Source organism: Chelonoidis abingdonii, chromosome 7, assembly GCF_003597395.2.
Source record: "Chelonoidis abingdonii isolate Lonesome George chromosome 7, CheloAbing_2.0, whole genome shotgun sequence".
NCBI classification, from domain to species: Eukaryota; Metazoa; Chordata; order Testudines; family Testudinidae; genus Chelonoidis; species Chelonoidis abingdonii.
In genome coordinates, this window is record NC_133775.1 from 87118043 (window position 1) to 87138577 (window position 20535).

Genomic DNA, 20535 nt, shown 5'->3' on the forward strand with positions numbered 1-20535 from the left:
TGGCCAGAAGTGTGCACGTGTGTGTGTGTGTGCGTATAGGAACTCCTCACTTAAAGTCATCCCCGTTAACATTGTTTCGATGTTAAGTTGCTGATCAATTAGGGAACATGCTCATTTAAAGTTGTGAAATGCTCCCTTCTAATGTCGTTTGGCAGCCGCCTGTTTTGTCCACTGTTTGCAGGAAGAGCAGCCCGTGACAGCTAGCTGGTGGGTGGTTGGAACCAGGGTGGATCAGTAATCTCCCATCAGCTCCCCCTGTCAGCTCTCCACTCCCCTAAGTTCCCTGTGCAGCAGCTGTCGCTCCCCCCACTGCCACGTGCTGCTCCTGCCCCCTGCCTTGGAGCTGCTCTGAGAGACTCTGCTTGCTGTATGGAGGGAGGGGGGAAAAGCAGGCTAATGTCAGAGTGTCTCCCCCGGCTCCTGCACCCTGCTTACCCCATCTTCCGTAGAGCAGGGGGAACACATGACGGAGGAAGGGAGCTTCTAGGCAGTAGCTCCCGTCTCAGGTCTCAGCAAACTGATTTAATTAGCAAGGCAGTATACTTAAGCCTGGGATCAGGTACTTAAAGGGGAAATGTGCATTTTTGCTCTCTCACACAGAGTGTGTGTCTCTATCTGCCCTACTTCCTTTCCTGCTGCCTTGTAGAGTGTTGTGAGAGTTAACCTTTGAGGGCTCAGTCAATTGCTAGTTCATTTAGCAGTAAGGCATTGCCTGGGAAATATCCCTCCCTCTGACTCCTCCACCTCAACCAAGCTTCACAATCATCATCACTGTGTATCAGTATTAAATAGTTTGTTTAAAACTTATACTCTGTGTGTGTATATATATAGAGAGAGTCTTTTGTCTGGTGAAAAAAATTTCCCTGGAACCTTACCCCCTCGTTTATGTTAATTCTTATGGGGAATTTGGATTCGCTTAACATCGTTTCACTTAAAGTCGCATTTTTCAGAAACATAACTACAACATTAAGTGAGGAGTTCCTGTATATGTATTGTATGTGCGTATGTATGCATGTGTGTATACATTATGATGCAAAATGATTGTGCCCTGGCATCTCTAATGCATCATCATGGCAAATCCCAAAGGGACGTGGCCTTCTTGCAAATCGAGCTCCAAGTAGATCACTCTCTCTGGCAAAGTGGTTAAGGTGGTCTGATTGTATATTTAGTTTGTCCATCACCAGCAATCTTTTTGCACCACCAAAGTTTTTGGTTGTGTAGTGGCATTCCTTGGTACACAGACTTTGTAATTCATTGATTTTTAACATGTCCATATCAGGAAAGCCACCAAAACTGAAACTAATGGACGTGGTGGCTGGTTTTTGTCTCTTTTCAGATCTTGTGCTGCCACCACTTAACATGGAGTAGCTCGTAGAGATGTGAATCAAAAACATCAATCAGGTGTTCTTCAACCTTCCTTAGTACCCAAATTTAACTTTCACACAGCAGAGTTGGTTTAACTGTGGTTCTATAGATCTGCAGCTTCATAGCAAGCTTGATGTCACAACATCCCCACAGAGACCTCTGAAAAGCCTGAAACATGGCAGAAGGGACATATGTGTCCATATCTTTCAAACATCCTTCAGCACTGTCAATGATGCTGCCCAAATATTTGACATCTGCCACCTACTCAGTGCCCCTCTGGCCAAGTTAATATTGAACTTGTTGTAATCTGGAGCTGGAGGCTGTTTGATGATAATGGCAGGGACTTAGTTGTATCTCGATTAATAACCAAGCCGTTGCACACCACTTCTTGCCCAACCAGGTCAGCCTTCAGCTGAAGCAGTTCACCGAGCTAAGCTAACAAGACATTGGGATGTATTCAACATCTTGAAGCAGAATGATGTCTGCTCAGTGCCTGCCTGCTTAAGCTTATCCACCAACCAATCAGTGCCAATATTGAACAATCCTGGTGGCAGAACACAACCTTGCTAAATTTCCATGGAGATAGGAAACCAAGCCGTGTATCTGCCATTGACCCAAACACAGATTTCCATTCCACAGCTTCCATAGAGCTCTCTTATCAATGACACTCTCTTTCCCGGGACGTTGAAATGCCTCATCAGATCCCACAAACCTGCTCGATCACAGACTTAAAGGTCTGACAAAAGTCTGTAGGAAGTGCTGTGCACAGCTTGTTAAATTCAGCCATGTTTGCAAAAGGCTGTCTTGAGGTAAAGATCTGGTTGACATTGGAATGACCAGGTCTAAAGCCACATGGAGTATCCCAGCCTTTGCCATAAAGAACATTGTTAATTCTAGTTATTAATACAGTAACAAAGACTTTCGCTAAGCCCTGGTCTACATTGGGGGGGAGGGGGTAATTGATCTAAGTTACGCAACTTCAGCTATGTGAATAACGTAGCTGAAGTCAACTTACTTAGATCAATTTGCCGTGGTGTCTTCACCGCAATGAGTCAACTGCTGCCACTCCTCCATTGACTTTGTCTGTGCCTCTCATGGTGCTGGAGTACAGGAGTCAACGGGAGAGCACTTGGGGGTTGATTTACCGCATCTAGATTAGACACGATAAATCGATTGCCGCTGGATCAATTGCTGCCCACCGATCCAGCAGGTAGTGTAGACACACCCTGAGACCAACACTAGCACAATACCTCTGTGACTGCAACATTCAGATGCATTTCCCTTTTGAATGGAGGCAGAATAACTAGTCATTGGGGATGATATTAGTATGCCAGATGTGCTGGAAGGCTTTATGCAGTCGTAGTTCAGTAATATTCTCACTGGTCTTCAGAAACTCAGGGGTAATGTTACAAACCCTGATACCTACCAGATTTCAGCTTATGGACTGGACTGCAATCTGGATCTCTTCTTAGTTGAAAGAAGGTGACTTTGCTGGAACTTCCTGCCCCTCTTCAAATGGAACAGGGACTGCAAGCAATGAACAGTTGAGGAGCATCTTGAAATGATCTTCCCATCGATGCATCTGATCCTGCAAACAAACTAATTCTTCCATCCCAATTCTTCACTGGACAAGCTGGTGCCACTTTCCCCTGAAAACACCAAGAAGTTGAATAGAGAGTGTGGAGGTTGTGCCTGGACAAGCCTGAGTTGACCACCAGGATTCCTTACCTTTCTTACACAATTGCTTGTCCGACATTCCAAAGTCAGACCCATTCATCATTTGATTTTGCTCTCGATAAACGTGTATTTGATGACTTAAATTGTAGCCTTGCTTTTTTTTTTTTTTTTTTTTTGCTCCGATGGCTGTGAGCATGTCCTTTCTGATCCATGGATTGCTTTTGAAGATCTGAGGTGGCAGCACTGAGCTGGCGGCAGTCCACACTGACTTGACATCAGATGACAGAGTGAGACTTCAGTCTCTAATGCATCAATGTCCCTGTGAAGTTCAGAACAGAAAGCCATCTGATAACTTGGTTGTAATAGGAGCTTTTTGTGAAATTGAATTGATTTCAGCCCATTAACTTGCTGTCTTTGAAGTCAGAGGCATACTTTTGTCAGCAGAGGCTGATGCCAAGTGACAAATTCAACACCTCTGTAAATTCATACATCCGTGACCATTGACTGCCAATGATTGTTAATGAGGACATGATCAATAACAGTCTCGGTGAACCCATGCAGGCTGTACCTGGTCTGCTTTTGAATCTTTGGTTCATGGAAGAACAGGTCAGCGATCACCATGTCATTGGCAGCCACAAATTCTAGCAGTGGCTACCCTTTCCTGGTCTTCCGTCTGATACCAAACTTCCCAAGCATAGTTGCTCAGATGTCATTGTCCTTTTCCTACCTGCCCAGTAAAGTCATCCAGGAATGACAAATCTTCTTGGCTGCTGTTGCTGGTAAAAATTACCTGCAGCTGCATCATTAGCATAGGTGGTGGTGAGACCATACGCTGCAATGATGGTAAGATGCCCACAGCCAGTATGGAACTGGATGTTAAGTCTTATTAATCACTCAACAACCCTGCAATGCGTACCGGACATTGTGTGAAAGTACAACAGCCACCCCTTGCTGGAGCAGCACATCAGGGCTGCCTGAGAACAAAAACGTTTACTCCTCAGCTCTCTTTTCACAGTTTCTTGGCCAGCACACATCAGCTAAAGCACAAATATCAGGCCATGTCAACACTCACCAGAGATCGATGCTGCTGTGATCGATGCAGCAGGGGTCAATTTAGCAGGTCTGGTGAAGATTCGCTAAATTGACAGCAGAGTGCTCTCCGGTCAACTCCAATACTCCACCAGAATGTCAGTGCAGCGTGGTGTAGACACCGTGGTAAGTTGACCTTAAGCTCAGTAGACTCCAGTTATGTTATTCACATAGCTGGAGTAAGTGTAGCTTAGGTCAGCTTACCACGGTAGCAAAGACAAGGTAGGTGTTCACACTTTTCAACTGTTAAAATCTCCAGTGCTTTGTTACTTACTGTACATTGCTAGTATGCAGTTAAATATATCCCATACAACGTAGCAGCAGTATTCTGTAAAACAAATGATCACTACTTCAGCATAATTTCTAAGAGCGACTTGTATGAAAAGAAAAACAGAGTGCAAATATTTGAATCATAGTTTTAAAAAGGAAAGTGCCTCTAAAACTAACCACCTTACCTTTTCTGAGATTACAGAGTTGATAACAGCACTGCATATGGCAAGACATTTGATGTTTTTAAAAGCTTTTAATAAAATTACACATGATAAGCTTATGGTTAGTTTATGAGCTTTGGGAATACAGAAGTTTGTAACTCAACCCCCCTTGTGAAAATAAATATAAAGCATGAAAAAGAATGAGGTCTGGAAGAGAAACTGCATCAATTAATTAAAGGCACTAAGTGGGATCTCTTGGAGTTGTCTTTAGATCTGTGGTTTTGCTTTAGTTAAATCTATCAAATGAGCTAGACAGACAATCCAACAGTGAAGTACACTTTGTGAATTTGTTGATGATACACAATTGCATGAAGTAACAGATAACAGAACAAACAATATGTGATCATTCTAAAGCATTTGGACCCTGTTTTTATTAGTTGTTGGGTAAGGAATGAAAATGGCATTTCGGTGAAAAAGGAGAAAATATAATTACAAAACTACTGAACACTGACATTGAAGAGATCTTGGAATAAATAGCAGAGCTATTGCCACTAATAAATATTTGGGGGGGTGGGGCTGTGCATCTCAGGATAACTAAGGGAGGGCATGTGTGGATGTAGGTACACCTCTACCCCGATATAACACGACCCGATATAACACGAATTCGCATATAACGCGGTAAAGCAGTGCTTTGGGGGGGGTGGGGGGGCTGTGCACTCTGGTGGATCAAAGCAAGTTTGATATAATATGGTAAGATTTTTTGGCTCCCAAGGACAGCGTTATATCGAGGTAGAGATGTATATACATAAGTTATTTTTTACTCTTAGGTTACCACATGAACCCATCCCTCATCAATAGTGATCATTAGTTTTCGTTTGGTATACTTGAAATTAATTGCACACTTGTACCCATTAGTGTTTTTAAGATTTATTCTAAAAAAAATCCCATGCTCTTATATTGTATTATTCAAGAAACAATATAATGAGGCTGGTGTTCTCAAAGAAGTTTAAACCAATTACATGCCTGATTTCTATTGAAAGTCAATCGGATTTGGGTGCTTAACAACTTTAGGTTCCTTTGAAAATGCTAGCCTTAAATGCCAAACTATGAAGCATATGCAAAAAAGGGTAGAGTTCAGGTTACACCTGTATTTCACTTTCAGGCAAAAATCTGAGTACTTGCCCATGGAAGTGCTAATCATTTAATTAGAGATCCAGGTACTCAGAATATGCTTGCAATTAATTTTGCATGTGTAAATATTATTGGTGCAAGATACAACTGAATGAAGATAGGCTGGCTCTTAGCCTGACTGAAAATGTACTCCATCGTTTTCTGTTTTGCCAATGCTACTGACATCTAAATTTCTTAATGCTGCAAGATGTCTCACAGGGTAGACTGAAAAAATAGTTTGGTACTACAATGGGGTGAAGTATTACCAACTGTTTTCTCCTAATAATGGTCATTGGCCACACTGAACCTTGAAATGATATCTTTGTATCATTGTGTTATCTCAGTGGTGCTATTAGTGCTTATCACACTAAGCATAACATGCCAACGCAATACTTTAGTTGTTGAACTTCCACTCTCTAAAACCTTCTGGATTATTTATGCATATTTTTGCTGTGTCGTCAAAGGTTGATAATACAGTGATATTTACAAAGATAATGCCAATGGGATGGAACTTTGTTTCTGGGTAATTGTCTCGTGCTGCTCCATAAATACCAGGGCAAAGCTGAAATGTTTATTTGAGGAGCAAGAAACATTGATCCTATGATAATATTCAATTAAAATCACACTGTGCCTGTTGTACCAAATTATAAGTATGGATTTAATTGGCGTATTCAATAAATGCTAGTGCAATGGAGTCACCATAACTCATTCCCATTATTGACTGTTGCATTCCAGCAGGCTTAGAGAACAACCTTTTGTGTGTGTGTGCGTGTGCGTACTTCAGCCAATTACAGGGCAGTAAATCTATAGTTGAGGCCTTTCTATCTAATGTTCTCAGTACACACATGAATAAACTGATTGCTAAATTTTCAGCGTTCATCAAGGAATTAAAAACATAAGAAAAAGTCTCATCATCGTCCAGGTTTTATAAAGTCATCTTCTCTGACTGGGCTTATTCTCAGAGGTAGGAGGAAAGAAATGTCTCGCTAATGGTAACTGCCCTGTATGCTGGAGCCATACCACCAGATGGTGCAGAGGAAACGCATTGCAGCGAGAGCACCTAGGAAAATTCAAATTTAGTCACATGAAATTCTTCCTAGTGATCTCCAAAGTGACGTGCTAGAGCTGTAGCTGTGTCATTCTCAAGGACAGTACAGGATGCTCCATTTCCAGTTCATTCTACTGATTGCTCCTCTCTGCTGCATTTTAGATAGCTCAGTCTTAATTCATCACTTTATATAACACCATTAATTTCAGTGGATTTACATTAGGGATGAATTTGACTCTTTGTACTCACTGCTTGCTGTCAGGGAGAGCATCTCAAGTGGGTCTTCGCCCTTCTCAAGAGAGTGAGGGGGGAGGTGGGAAAGCTTGTACACCTTGGCAGTGCCAAACAGAATCAGATCTTTAAATATCAATATCTCAGAACTGGCCCCTTGAGTTTGAATTTCTGTGGGATAGCACTTAAGTGTTTCCACTCATCCAAATTAACAAAAAATTTAGAAAGAAACATGTTTCTTTCACTGAGGGTGTGTTGGCTGTAAAAGAAATCAGAGGAAATACCACAAATAGATTTACGGATCCATTCATAACCAGACACAGCATTAGGCAAAGGGTAAATCAGGTGCTGCTTAGAATGCTCATAGAAGTGGGTCACTAGAAATGTGCTGGAACCATTATGGTTACTGGCTGAGATAGTTACTCACAGTCAATTTTCCGGGATGGCAGAGCTTCTGCCCAGAGTAGTGGCCCTTTCCCCACCCCATTTTTTCTGCTTTATATGTAACACATTACCCAAAATATTTTGCTTCAGGACATCCTTCAAGGCAATGTTTCCCAAACTTGGGACGCCGCTTGTGTAGTAAAAGCCCCTAGCGGGCCAGGCCAGTTTGTTTACCTGCTGCGTATGCAGGTCTGACCAATCATGGCTCCCACTGGCCTCAGTTTGCTGCTCCAGGCCAATGGGAGCAGCTGGAAGCGGCATGGGCCGAGGGACATTGGCCTGGAGTGGTGAACCGCAGCCGCTGGAAGCTGCGATCGGCCCAAACGGTGGGCGCGGCAGGTAAACAAACTGGCCTGACCCACTAGGGGCTTTCCCTACACAAGCAGCATCCCAAGTATGGGAAACACTGCACTACTGCAAAAAGTTCCCCAGTTCTTTAGGGAACTTCAGGGTGCCCATTGCACATAACTGAGCAGAAATGAAATTCCATTTTGGAGGAAGAAGTGAGACAATCATAGAGGGCAAGTTCTTCATAGCTAGATGTGGACAAATTCCCTTTAATCAATGTGAAGTAAGGAAAGAAATATATTAGGTTATTCTCGTGTTGTGAAAGTAGTGGATCAGTTGCTGAATGGAAAAGATGGCAGAGTGGCATAGGTTGGGCTGAAATCCTGTCTTCAGCTAGGGCTAGTTATGTTCACAACCCATCTATGTAGATAGAAATGCCTAACAATAACTGCTACAATAAACAACACACTTACCCTTTTTCTGCTGTGCAGGAGCGATGCTTTGGAGGACCGTCTGCCTCCTTTCATAAATCCTTGACAGTTGCATTGATTGACTGAATTTAAAGCATGATTGAAATTTAGGACAGTGAGAGAGCATTTCACTGTGGTCTTAGAATTTCATGAGGACACCTGCAGAGTGTGTTATTGACCTATTGTAAAGATTCTTGGCAGAAGTACATGGTAATTTGAGATCTATTGTAGAGTCTCTTACTAGCCTTTTTTTCTTTTTTTTGGATCTGAGAGTAGCCCTGTTCACGAAGAGTCCATTTAAACCTATTTGTTCAATTGACTTTTCCCTGTGGCAAACCAGCCTTCTTGTTGTGAATCACAAAAGCCAGAAGAATAAGAGCTTTGGGCTCTTATCTTAGGTCTTCTATTAGTATTACTAAATAAGCTGCATTCATAAGGCTAAATGAGCCTTTTCTTCCCAAGGTTGTTTTGACTTTCACATTAATTTTGAACTTCAGATGAAGACTTGATTCTTTATAATATGGAAAATATCATCTTGCCAGATCAAGCCCCACATATGTGGCTTTCCCTTTCCAGCACCGAAGGGTGGTCAGCAGCCTTCCTGGTGCCACTTGTGCAAGGCCCTGCAGAAGAGGCATCCTACAGGACTGGACCTGTAGGAGGAGAAGGGGTGGGTCAGGAATAGAAATGGGACAGGCCCATCTGTCTGGGAGCACAGTTCACATCATCTTTTCCACCACCCATAGATTATAGGGAAAGGTAATATAGCCCCAAGCTGTAATTTGCCACGTAGCCTTATTAATGTAGCCGTCTTTAAGGCAAGTACTAGGGACAGCCATGGCCATGAGAGTCCCTGGTAGAACGGTTGAGTTGGAGCCTCCCTACTAGGAAACACAGAAGTGGAGGGTGGGAAAGTGCGGGGAGGAGGTTGTCAGGTGGGAAGTACTGCCAGGGCTGCAAAGTATACAGAGTTTTAGGATCCACAGGGTCTTATGGCAAACATTGTGGTTGTGGACAGGCTCCGTGGATGTTTCCTGGACGGAGGCTGTCCACTCTCCTCCCAAAATCAAGCGTTACAATGCGCTACTGGGCAGAAGTAGGTTGTTTTAGGTGTCTCAACTGTGTCCTTCTCTCCCTCAACATGTTGGAATTCCTCATAAAATTCAGAGTTAATGCTGAATTTTATAGGTCTGCAGTGGTTGTTTTGGGGATAAATACTACACTATAACGTTCTTACCCTCAGATTACTATGAACCCTCCATCTCAGTGTTTCCCAAACTTGGGACACTGCTTGTGTAAGGAAAGCCCCTGGCAGGCCGGGCCATTTTGTTTACCTGCCACGTCCACAGGTTCGGCCGATTGCAGCTCCCACTGGCCGTGGTTCGCCGCTCCAGGCCAATGGGAGCTGCTGGAAGTGATGGCCAGTACGTCCCTCGACCTGCTCCGCTTCTAGCAGCTCCCATTGGCCTGGAGCAGCGAACCGTGGCCAGTGGGAGCTGTGATCGGCTGAACCTACGGACGGGACAAGTAAACAAACTGGCCTGGCCCACCAGAGGCTTTCCCTGCACAAGCGGTGTCCCAAGTTTGGGAAATATTGCTGTACCTTAACTTGAACTCAGTATGTTTTTTTCTCTGGGAATATGCACATGTGTGCAGAAGCATGCAACATATAGATAAATAGCCAGGCAGGTAGGTAGGCTGGAATTTTCAAATGAGCTTAAGGGAATTAGGTGCCCAATTTCCATGAAATTCAGTACACTATTTCCCTGAGACTCCTTTGATAACACAGATGTCCTGTTTGTAGGTTTTTAAATGGTTCTTTATTAAACTTAATGTCATGTAGGAAATACAACAATTGGGTTTTTTTTTAAAGTTGAAGTCAGTCTACCTTTTTATGCTCTACAGGAGCTTGAAGTTCTGACAAAGAAAGTAAAGAATTAAAAAGGCTGTCAGTTGTCTGAGGAAGGTGCTTCATGTGCTCTGAAATCCATTAATTTAAACAGTTCATCCCTAGGAGTTTATTACTAATTTTTTTATTCTGGCAGAGGCTAAATTAAGTTCCTTTGTATAAATGACCTGTAGTGCTTTCTCAGCTGCAAGGATTATGAATGGTGACTTGATCAGTAACAATATAAAATTGCAACAGAAAAGAGCAGAAAGGATACATTCTTTATTTACTATTAACATTATGTTATCATAATGAAATATACATGAACTCTTTCCAAGTGAGGTAAAGAACATATTTTGAAAAATGCTTAAGAATTCTTTCAGTTCTCCAGTGTTGGTAATAAGGTAAGGGGTCAGTGAACTACATATTTGCGGAGCAACCATATTGGTCCTTTACTCTAAGGCTACTTGTTTTATTCAGAGTCACCCTGCTATCATTCTCATGTTATTCCGATGTTCTCTAAGCATTATGTGTATTACATATTTTTTTTGGAGAGGATGAAGTGAAGTGAATGTTTTGAGACAGGTATACATTTCTCAATGATAAAATATTAAAATTTTAAATTGCCCTTCCTAGTTATTCTGCATGGTTATCCCATGTGATTATGTGGATTTTATCATCTGGGGTAGACTGCAGTAATATAAGGAAAGGTCAGAATAGCTACAGACCAAATCCAATGCCAGGGGTGTTGTAGTGGTAGATTGAACTGTGGCAGTTCCTTTACCCTTTGTATTGTCATTTGGGTGGGGAACTCCATGGTTAGATGAGTCTGGCACCTCTTCTTTCCTGAGTTCCTTTCCAAAGTTCAACCAGAGAGATGTCAGCTTGGGGCCTAGCAACTCCTTCCACATTGCTTTTGTGGCTTTGTAAATAAGCCACAGAATGTCACACCCCAGCTTTATCAAGCTGACTGAGTCCTCTTGAAGCCCAGTTCCCACATACAGAAATTATACAGGTAGAATCAGACAAGCACAAAATGTCTAAATGTTGTTTGGTGGCCAAAGGGGACTCGGCCATTTCCTATGTGACTACATAGGCCAGGATGCCCATGAAACCTCTGTAGCAATTTTGGGTTGGATGATATTATAAATTCTGTGATAATCTAGGAATGTCATTGCCTCTCTCAGTTTACCATCAATAACTCCAGATGCTAGTTTTCTCTATAAAAATATGTCAAGAAGCTCTCCATGCGAAAAAGCATGTGCATCCAAAAATCTTGGTAGTTAGTTACAGAACATTCTGCTTTACCAATGTATTTTTAGAAATGTCACTATTATAGATACCCTACTAAAGCTATCCCTACCCAGTTACTATAAGGAGGAAGCACTTATGACATTTTTTACTGGAGAGGGAAGGAGAAAACAGAATTCTATGGGCTTTGCCACTTATAGTTAACTTGTAAAGAGGTATAATTTGTTTTAAAGATAGGTCAAATATTCTAACAACCTTGATCATGTCTCTTTAAAGCTGATATTCCTGTGCAGGAGAGAGATTAATCACAATGCAGTTTAGTTTCCAGATTTCCACCTATTTGTAATTGGGTCTGCTGCCTACTGCTGCCAACATTTCCAACTGTCACACAGCAGGTCTGTTTCCATGGAGCTGAAGTGAACGCTGAGCATAGCTACAGTACATGGCTTAGATAACTAATTCAGATGGGGAAGAGACTCTTACTCATCATGTGCAGAGGAGTCTGATAATGATAGTGATAAAGTGACATGGTCAGCTGCAGAACATAATTTACATCAAAGCTTTTGTGAATTGATAGTGGGATTGCTAATTAAGAGCCAGATTCTCCTGTTGTCTTCAGTGGGAGTTGGGTGCATGCATCTGAGGAAAGAATTTGGCCTTCTTACTTTCCTCTGGTATAGATTTTGCCCTTGACTTAAATAGGAGCTGGATCAGCCTCCAAGCAAGCATAATCGCTAGGAATGCCGTAGACAGTTCTCCAGAAATACTCACACACTGCCTTACTCAGCTGCTTCGTTCCATGTGTGTATTCAGTCATACATGCTTACTTAGGGGAAACCTATTTTGGCCACTATTTCTTACTTTGATTAGCCCTGCAGAGGCAATACAGCTATAGGGAAGGGTGTTGGCCTACTTCACACATCAACAGAATTGTTCACCTATTCTCCAGTAAGTACCTTTATTATTGGTGACATCAGAACTATTAAGATCCCAGTTTACGTTTCTGATACCAGGTGGAGTTTGCAGTGCTGACAAAACTGAATAGTTGTGCTTTGTTTAAATGACCCTGAGAAACAATAAGTACTGTAACTCTACCATAACAGCATCCATTAGATACTATTATTATCTATATTATTACTAGTTTGTGATGTATGTTAAAATCTACGAGCCACGCTGTGGCCGTCACTGCCAACTTGAGTAGGGGGTTGTGTGGGTTTGCAACACCTCATGTGCAGTTTACACAGGGACTGGTCTTCTGGCTGACACAGTTGCTCCTGAAGCAGCTGCTAGATGAAGAACTACACAGGTTGTACATCCTTTTGGAAGGGTATAGCCTGTTTCCCTCACTATAACTGGCCTGCACCAAGGGTCAGGAGAAAGAGGGAGTAATCAGTGTCCGCTCTTCCATCCCGCCATCTTCGGGATGCACTAAGGAAGCAGTTTATGCCCTTCCTCAACCATGGCGAGTTGTAGTTGTGACAGGCCCTTGCATAGGTGGTGCAAAGGGGAAGGAGGACCTTCAACACTCATGCTGTACCAGTTGTACACATGCATAATTACCTTTCTGAGACTATATCCTGCCTATCTAATGTGTCTGTTCTGTATGCATTACAATATATAATACATTCTGTAACTGTAGTATTATTTGGAACCTAACTGTGCCACTTTTTAAATGTACAGTTTCCTTTTTGGGTTTTATGTTTCATGATATGTTTTATTTAGTCAATTTAACTTAAAAATAAGTAGAAGAAAGTGTTGTCTTCTGATACACTGCAGTAGTTTTAAATTTGAAACATACATCATGAAGAAGGTTGCTGAAGACTGATTTTCATTGTTAGCAGGCTCATAAAATATCAAAAGGAATATCAAAAGGCTTCTATTTCATTAAAAGTAGATCAAAAATCAGAGTAGCAGACAGCTTCTGTGTTATTTCCTTTCATAGAGTATTTCTTTGAGAGCAGCGTGCCTCTCATGACTGTAGTCAGAAAGTTGTGGGTATTTTTAAGCTCCCTTTCAATGGTCATTTCTCAAGGCTCTGCTCTGCAAAGTATTTTTCATGTTTTATGCATGTCAGTTGTCACAGATAACTTAAAAACAAAGAATCTTTTTAGTGCGTTTATGGAAGAGGAATATCATTGTTTTGGGGAAAGGTTGTGTGTCCATTTTAAAAGTTCCTTTCTCTTGTCGTGACCAGGTATTGGTTCTTCTCTCTAAAAAGGCATAGGGTGGATATCCATGTGTCTACAGCATTGAAGAATGTGGTGCAGTCACTATTTGAAGGTGTTAATGTTTATATGATCCTGCATTAATCTCTCAATGTATGGAACGAGACCAATGTGAGTTGTGTGTCAACTGTAGCCATCTAAAGCCAATTACTTCAAAATAAGTAACTCTTTTGAAGATGTGAGAGGTGACTAGGTCTTCCCTTACCAGTACTTTCAACCAGAGTAAAAGAATATAAAAGTCAAAATAAAATCATGGAGGAGAGTAGCAGGAGAGAAAAGGACAGATATTTTTTTTCATTGATTTGCACTGTGGATAGGAATAAACAAACTAGCTGTGTTGAAATAAATCATCCTAAACTATTATTTAGGTTTAGTTAAGGCCATATCCTAGTCACCACCAACTATTCTTTCTTACTCCCATTCCTGAGGAAGCAAAATACTGTCTTTGTGTTCATACAACATTATATGTGGGGCTTTGCTCCTGGCTGATGCCTCTGGGCCCTCTTGTATTATAAGTAGTAATTACATACTCGCACAAACATACACATTACATTAAAACAATGTTAAGATTGCAAAGTCAAGCACTCAAAATGAAGAAATACCAGAATTAGTTGCTGAGGATAGCACACCTACAGATTGATCGGCACATAGGAGTTCTGAGAGGATGAGGCATGCTCAGTGCTGACAGAATCTTCAGAAAATTTAGCTACCAAATTCGAAGAAGTCTATACTGAACATGTGTGAACTTATAATTTGGCAAATGTTGGATGCTTCCCTGACACAAGAACAAACCTCCTAACAAATTTCAAATCTCTTTGGTAAAGCCTGAAGGTGCTAGAACTTCTCAGCCAAACAGCTGTAAGGTTTGTTTTATATTTTTTACCTATGCAAAACATTTCTGTCCTTAGTTTCATTCTTGGAAACAGCTGAAACATTTTTGCTGAAACTTTCCCCCAAAAAATCAGCCTGAGGCAGGCACCCAGAATTAACAGGTTTAGCCTGAATGGCAAAGATAATAGCCACAGGAAACAGTCTTATAATGGAAAATGTTGGACAATCTTATATACAGATGGTATTTTCTCCAGTTGCTTACCCCTTCTACTTCTGGGAGTTCCCCCCTTCATGGGACTCAACAGCTGTCTTTAGTCTCTCTTCTTCTTTCCCCTTCAGGCAGGTCTCTTCTTTAGGCTTCCAACCACTGCCACAGTATTCTGAAGCAGGAAGTAACCACTGACGCACATGCGGTGATGCCCACTGATTGAAAAATTGAGATCAGCATTGTTGAAAACTTTGGCAGATGCAGAATAGCTCTTTGGGTGCCCATCTATAGGTTAAAGAGAGAGTTGAGTACACAGGTGTTTTTCAAAGATGCTGCTTCTTTGTTCCTGAATTGTCTGCACAGTGGGCCAGGGGCATGGTCCTGGAGAATGGATGCCCACCTAGTAATTTTGAAAGGGGCGAGGAGTGCTGGAGAGATGCTCCAGGTGCCAGAGGCATGTCTAACTCAGGAAACGTATGTTAAGGTGCTCAAGCAACATTGAGCTTGAAGTCTGTCTTCCCTGAAGATAGACGATACATAGATTAAAAACCCACCTTCCACACTCTCTTTGTGCACAGATTTGAAGGAGACAAACAGGAGATTTCTAAAAGCAGCAAAGAATCCTGTGGCACCTTATAGACTAACAGACGTTTTGGAGCATGAGCTTTCATGGGTGAATACCCACTTTGTCAGATGCATATAGTGGAAATTTCCATGGGCAGGTATATATATGCAAGCAAGCTAGAGATAATGAGGTTAGTTCAATCAGGGAGGATGAGACCCTGTTCTAGCAGTTGAGGTGTGAAAACCAAGGGAGGAGAAACTGGTTTTGTAGTTGGCAAGCCATTCACAGTCTTTGTTTTATCCTGAGCTGATGGTGTCAAATTTGCAGATGAACTGAAGCTCAGCAGTTTCTCTTTGAAGTCTGGTCCTGAAGTTTTTTTGCTGCAGGATGGCCACCTTAAGGTCTGCTATAGTGTGGCCAGGGAGGTTGAAGTGTTCTGCTACAGGTTTTTGTATATTGCCATTCATAATATCTGATTTGTGTCCATTTATCCTTTTCCGTAGAGAGAGGAGATTTGGTGAGTGTTTATAGGATCAGTGTAGATAAAAAAGGAAAATTATCAGGATTAGAGCTGTGAGTAGGAAAGGCAAATGTAGGTATTATAAAGAGGCTAGTGCAAACCTAAAGTGAGGGGGTCACTGTAGTACTTAGGAGTGTGACAGCTTAGGAAGAGGCTGCAGTACAGCATAGGTCCCTTGTGGATAGGCAGTCTCAGTACCAAATTATGCAGGATTTCTGGGTCATGGAGAACATCTCACCTGAACTAGGCATTATAGATGGTACACATTGTGGAAGGTACTTTGAGAGGTATCAAATGGGGAAAATGAAGCCTACAGAAATACAGAACACGTTCCCCATTAAGTTGATGGCTATATGTGATGCAAAGCTAGTGTTTGCAATAGCTACACCCAGCTATTGGCCCCACAGCACTTATCCAGTTTACAGCCTGACATAACAGCCTGTGATTTCTGTTGAGTCCTCACCCGGCAGCTCCTGCTTTGAAGGGCTCATTCACCACTAATGAGGTTCTCAGTTTCAGAGTTTATGTAGCTGAGCTTCCTTTTGCTCCTTTTAGCAGCTCTGTCGTGCTCAGGCAACTCTATTTCTGGGGCTGCGATACCAAAATGGGTGCTGGTGAGGTGGTTATACTGCCCCAAAGAAATTGCTAAAGGGTCTTGAGTGATCTTTGGGTGTCTCCAGGCACTGCTATGGTTCTTGCTTCTAAATTAGTCATTGGGACAGGGAGTAGACCATGATGTTTAGGGATGGAAAAACGGAGCCCAGCAATGGAGGGGTTTCCTAGGTCTTGAGGAAGAGTCCAACTGGAGGAAGCTTAGGTCTCATGCCCTTTCCTGTTCCTTCTCCCCATGGATATTAAAGCACGTACTGAGGGTCAATACTTTGTCAGAGGAAAGAAGTTATGTACATCTCAGGGAACAGTTTATCAATCTGTAAACTAATCCCAAAGAGTTCCGACATCCCAAGTTAGAAGGAAGATAGAACGTAGCTGTTTCATGTGTTTACTGGCAGATTCCAAAATGTACTATTTTTCAAGTGCAGTGGAGCTCTATACAACATTGTGTGGTTTGGGGGTGGGGGAGAAAGACCAAAAATTGATTTTGTCTACACAATAGAAAGATTTGAGAATAAAATATTGCTGCTGTGCTCTGTGCATTGGTTCACATTCAGCTCAGGGCTATTCCTCCCTGAAATCTAACAGTAAAAGATTTTTGATGGTACAGATGTTTCTAACAACATCTAAAAGGCGCAATTGACACATGTTAATGTTAGTGTAATGTCAAGGCACAAATATTTTCTAAATACTTTGTGAAAACAGTCCTGAAAATATTTGTTGCGCTGCTGGTGAGGATGCACCACTAAAATAAGCCTTCATTTGCACAGTATTATTGGGTGTAAGAGAGAATGGAGAATTGAGTTTTATATGCAGTTGTGCAGAATAAATATTATGTGTTAAATGTCTTTTATGCAAAGCCTGTTTTACACACACTTATTCGTAACTATTCAGTGGCACTAAGGAAATTCATAGGATCACCCAGTTGGTGAGCAAAGAGAATTTGTGGGACGTCAGTCTGACTCATGATCCAGCTGGTTACTCTCATCAGGAAAATGAGAAATCAAAGCTAGGAATGAAACCATAGTGCCTCTCAAGGCAGTGAACAGCACTCCACTTGAGAAGAGACAGGGTTCAGTGGCTAGGTACAAGTGAATATACTGGAACAAAAGGGGTGTTCTTAACTTTGATTAAAATGGCAGTGAAGACACAGCATCTCGTGTTAGCGAGTCAAGTAACAACTTATAGGAGAGAATGGGGTTGGATTTGAGCTGCTAATCTGAGTTAAAAGTTGTCACCATGTCTTCACTGCTATTTTAACCCAGGTTAGGTCACGTGGGGTTGCTAACCTGAGTTAAGAATATACCTTTTTTTTTTTTTTTTTGGCAGTGTAGACATACCCTTAGTCTTTCTCTGCCTGAGTTCTCCATCTGTAAAATGGGGATAATATTGCCTTACTTTACAAGAATGTGGTCAGTATTACTAGATTGAAGATTGTGAGGCTCTGAGATACTATGGTGATGGACATATAAATATAATAAACTGTCCACTTGTTCACCAAATTGGCATATGAGTTTGCTTCCATAAACTAGATAAGTAGTACCATACCCTTACGAATAGCCAGCACATGCAATATCTTAGTAATAAGCCAAGAAGCAAAATTGCTTATCAGGCAGAATCCACTCTCTGTTGTTTCAACTCAGTTTAATCAAACAAAGATATGAATCACACATAATAACAATGGCTCTCATATATGCTTTTCTTTTAGAATTACAACAACAGCTGCTTGTATGATGGATCTACGAAGATACCCACTGGATGAACAAAACTGCACACTGGAGATAGAGAGCTGTAAGTACTTTTGTAAATCCTGCTTACTGTATGGTCAAACTGTTTCTGCCATTTTATTTATTTATTTATTTATTTGGGTACATGTTACTAACCTAGTTGCCTTTCTGTCAGATAATATTTAGACCCTTGTAAACACGCACACCACATTTAGCTTCCAGATGGATTAGTAATTTGTGGCACAAGGATTAGAGGAATTTATTTTGTGTTTTGATGGACAATTTTCAGCTTTAAAAGTCAAATGGCTTGTTGTAGTTCATGTGAGGAGCAAGAGGATTATTATCATTTCTTTATCTTTCTCTGCTGCTGAACTGTGTTGCTGATTGTTTTCATTTTTAAACAAGGGCTTAGATTTTTCTTTACAGTTGATGTTTTTTTTATCACCAACACCGTAGTTAGACTTTCGGTGCATGTGTAATAGTCTATTATATGTGTTGATTGAATAACTAGTCTCTCTATTAAAGGTCAGGCTTTCCATACAACTAAGACATGTGCTGTGAAATAAAATTTAAAATCTGTTTGAAAGCTCTTTGGAGAATTTTAATATATCAGAGAACAAAATAATGTATGGTCATATGATAAATACAGTATTGCAGGCAACAAGTTATTTGACATAGTAATTAAGATTGTGTCAGCACTTCCATGGTAAGTTCTGTTTTTTAGTAGAGCAGTAGATCACTCAACTGTGGTACATCATGAAACTGAAATGTGACATATTTCACTTTCTCTGAATGGAATTTGAGTGATTTGCAAGCAAACAAAAAATAATTTGAATGCTTTAATCTATGAACTTTGCAGCATTCATTAAAACATTTATACTCTTTAAAACAGCTTTGATTCTATAGCTATATATGGTATATGTGTATGTTAGTTGACTAGATTTACACATGTATTTAATTCCCATACTGTTTCCCCTGTTCAAGAAAGCACTTCAGAACATGCTTAAATTTAAGCATGTGTTCAAGTCCCATTCACTTCAATTTTATTTAAACATGTTTTTCTATGCTTTCCTGAACAGGGATACTTTCCTGAATTAGACTCTGTGAGTATTCTCATTGAAATCATTCACAGTGCATAAAGCTAAGCATTATTGATGTTATAGGTGGTTGTTGCTTTTCTTTTTTTAATGTTCTTATTTTATATTGGAATATTTGAGTTGCAAATATTGTGACTGACTTTGCTTTTGGAAATATATATATAGGGTAAAATCCTCTTTCTCTTGAAGTCAGTAGCAGGACTCCCATTGATCTCAATGGACCAGGATTTCACTGTTAATTTGCAGTGTTTAAGCATTGTTGAACAAACTATGCTAGTACATAACTTAATAGGAGAGAAAAACAGCTAATCAATTTATCTACTGGCATAACAGCAATGATTCTGTAGATTTATGCCTGCGGAGAATAATGCTTTAGTGAAAGGAATCTCCCCCGCCCCGCACACACCTCTCCCAAATATTGCTCTTTGCTTCAGAAAATGTTCCCGGCACAATCCATTAGAAATATTGCCAGCTCTGAACTTTATATGGTATCAGCAGGATGGCATGCCTTGCATTTCATTTAGTTTGCACCAACTGCCTGTGTGTAAGAGGAGCAGTAACTGTGCTCTGGTTAAGATCGAGACTCGTTTATAAGCAAAGTGGAAAAGAACAAATCTAAAAAAATATATATATTGAAGCAGAGATGTGTGAACAATGGAGAGTAAAAATCAAACATGGAATAATCTAAAAAATGCATTTCTGATTGTGTTCTTGTTGGAGAGGCAGTAAAATTTGTGGTTTAAACAGAGAACTCTAGTTCCATTCTCAGCTTTGTCATTATCATATGGATCAACTTTCAGCAAAGCACTCACCCTGTCTACAGCTCAGTGTTCCAAAATGTAAAATTGACATGATAAAGCGGACTGTATTTAACTTGCCTTTCAAGATATTATGATGTTGAGAGCCATATAAGAAAACAGTCAGACAGATGTTAATAATTTAATACAGTGTTCTGAAGCCTATATCAATCCTCCATATTGAAATTATTAATGAGCTGCCTGTCCAGGTAGAAATGCAAATCTGTCCAACTGTTACAACTGATTGAGTCAAATTTTCCAGATTGAAATTTACTGCAGATCTAAAAAAAAAAAAAAAAAAATGTATTGTCCTGGGCCAAAGAATGAGTTCGATTTAATTTCCTGCAAACATGGATTGAGAAATTACTGTGATGGAGAGTTTTACTATTAGGTAAAATATGAGGCCATACGGTATCATCAATCAAGAGAAGCAGAAGACAGCATTTTTACAGTATCAGTTCAAAAAGTAGGATTGATGCCCTGCGTTATCTGTATACCGTAAGCAGAAAAAGAAATTAATTAAAATAGGGCCATAGTTTTTGACTGAAATACGAGATATATGCTGCTGCCTTAGATCTGTAGACATACCGGTACATTGTTT

The 20535-nt window shown here is 40.8% G+C and overlaps 1 protein-coding gene across 6 annotated transcripts in view; it reads left to right on the forward strand.

Moving 5' to 3' along the window:
- GABRB2 (gamma-aminobutyric acid type A receptor subunit beta2) overlaps positions 1-20535 on the forward strand; it is a 260387-nt gene that overhangs the window by 148306 nt on the left and 91546 nt on the right. For all 6 annotated transcript variants that reach the window (XR_004375606.2, XR_004375607.2, XM_032794346.2 and 3 more), the window contains exon 5: positions 18022-18104. Coding sequence is in view for 4 of the 6 variants with exons in the window: in XM_032794346.2 (XP_032650237.1) it covers positions 18022-18104 (83 nt within the window). In the remaining 2 variants the exon portion in view is untranslated. The remainder of the gene's footprint in view (positions 1-18021; positions 18105-20535) is intronic.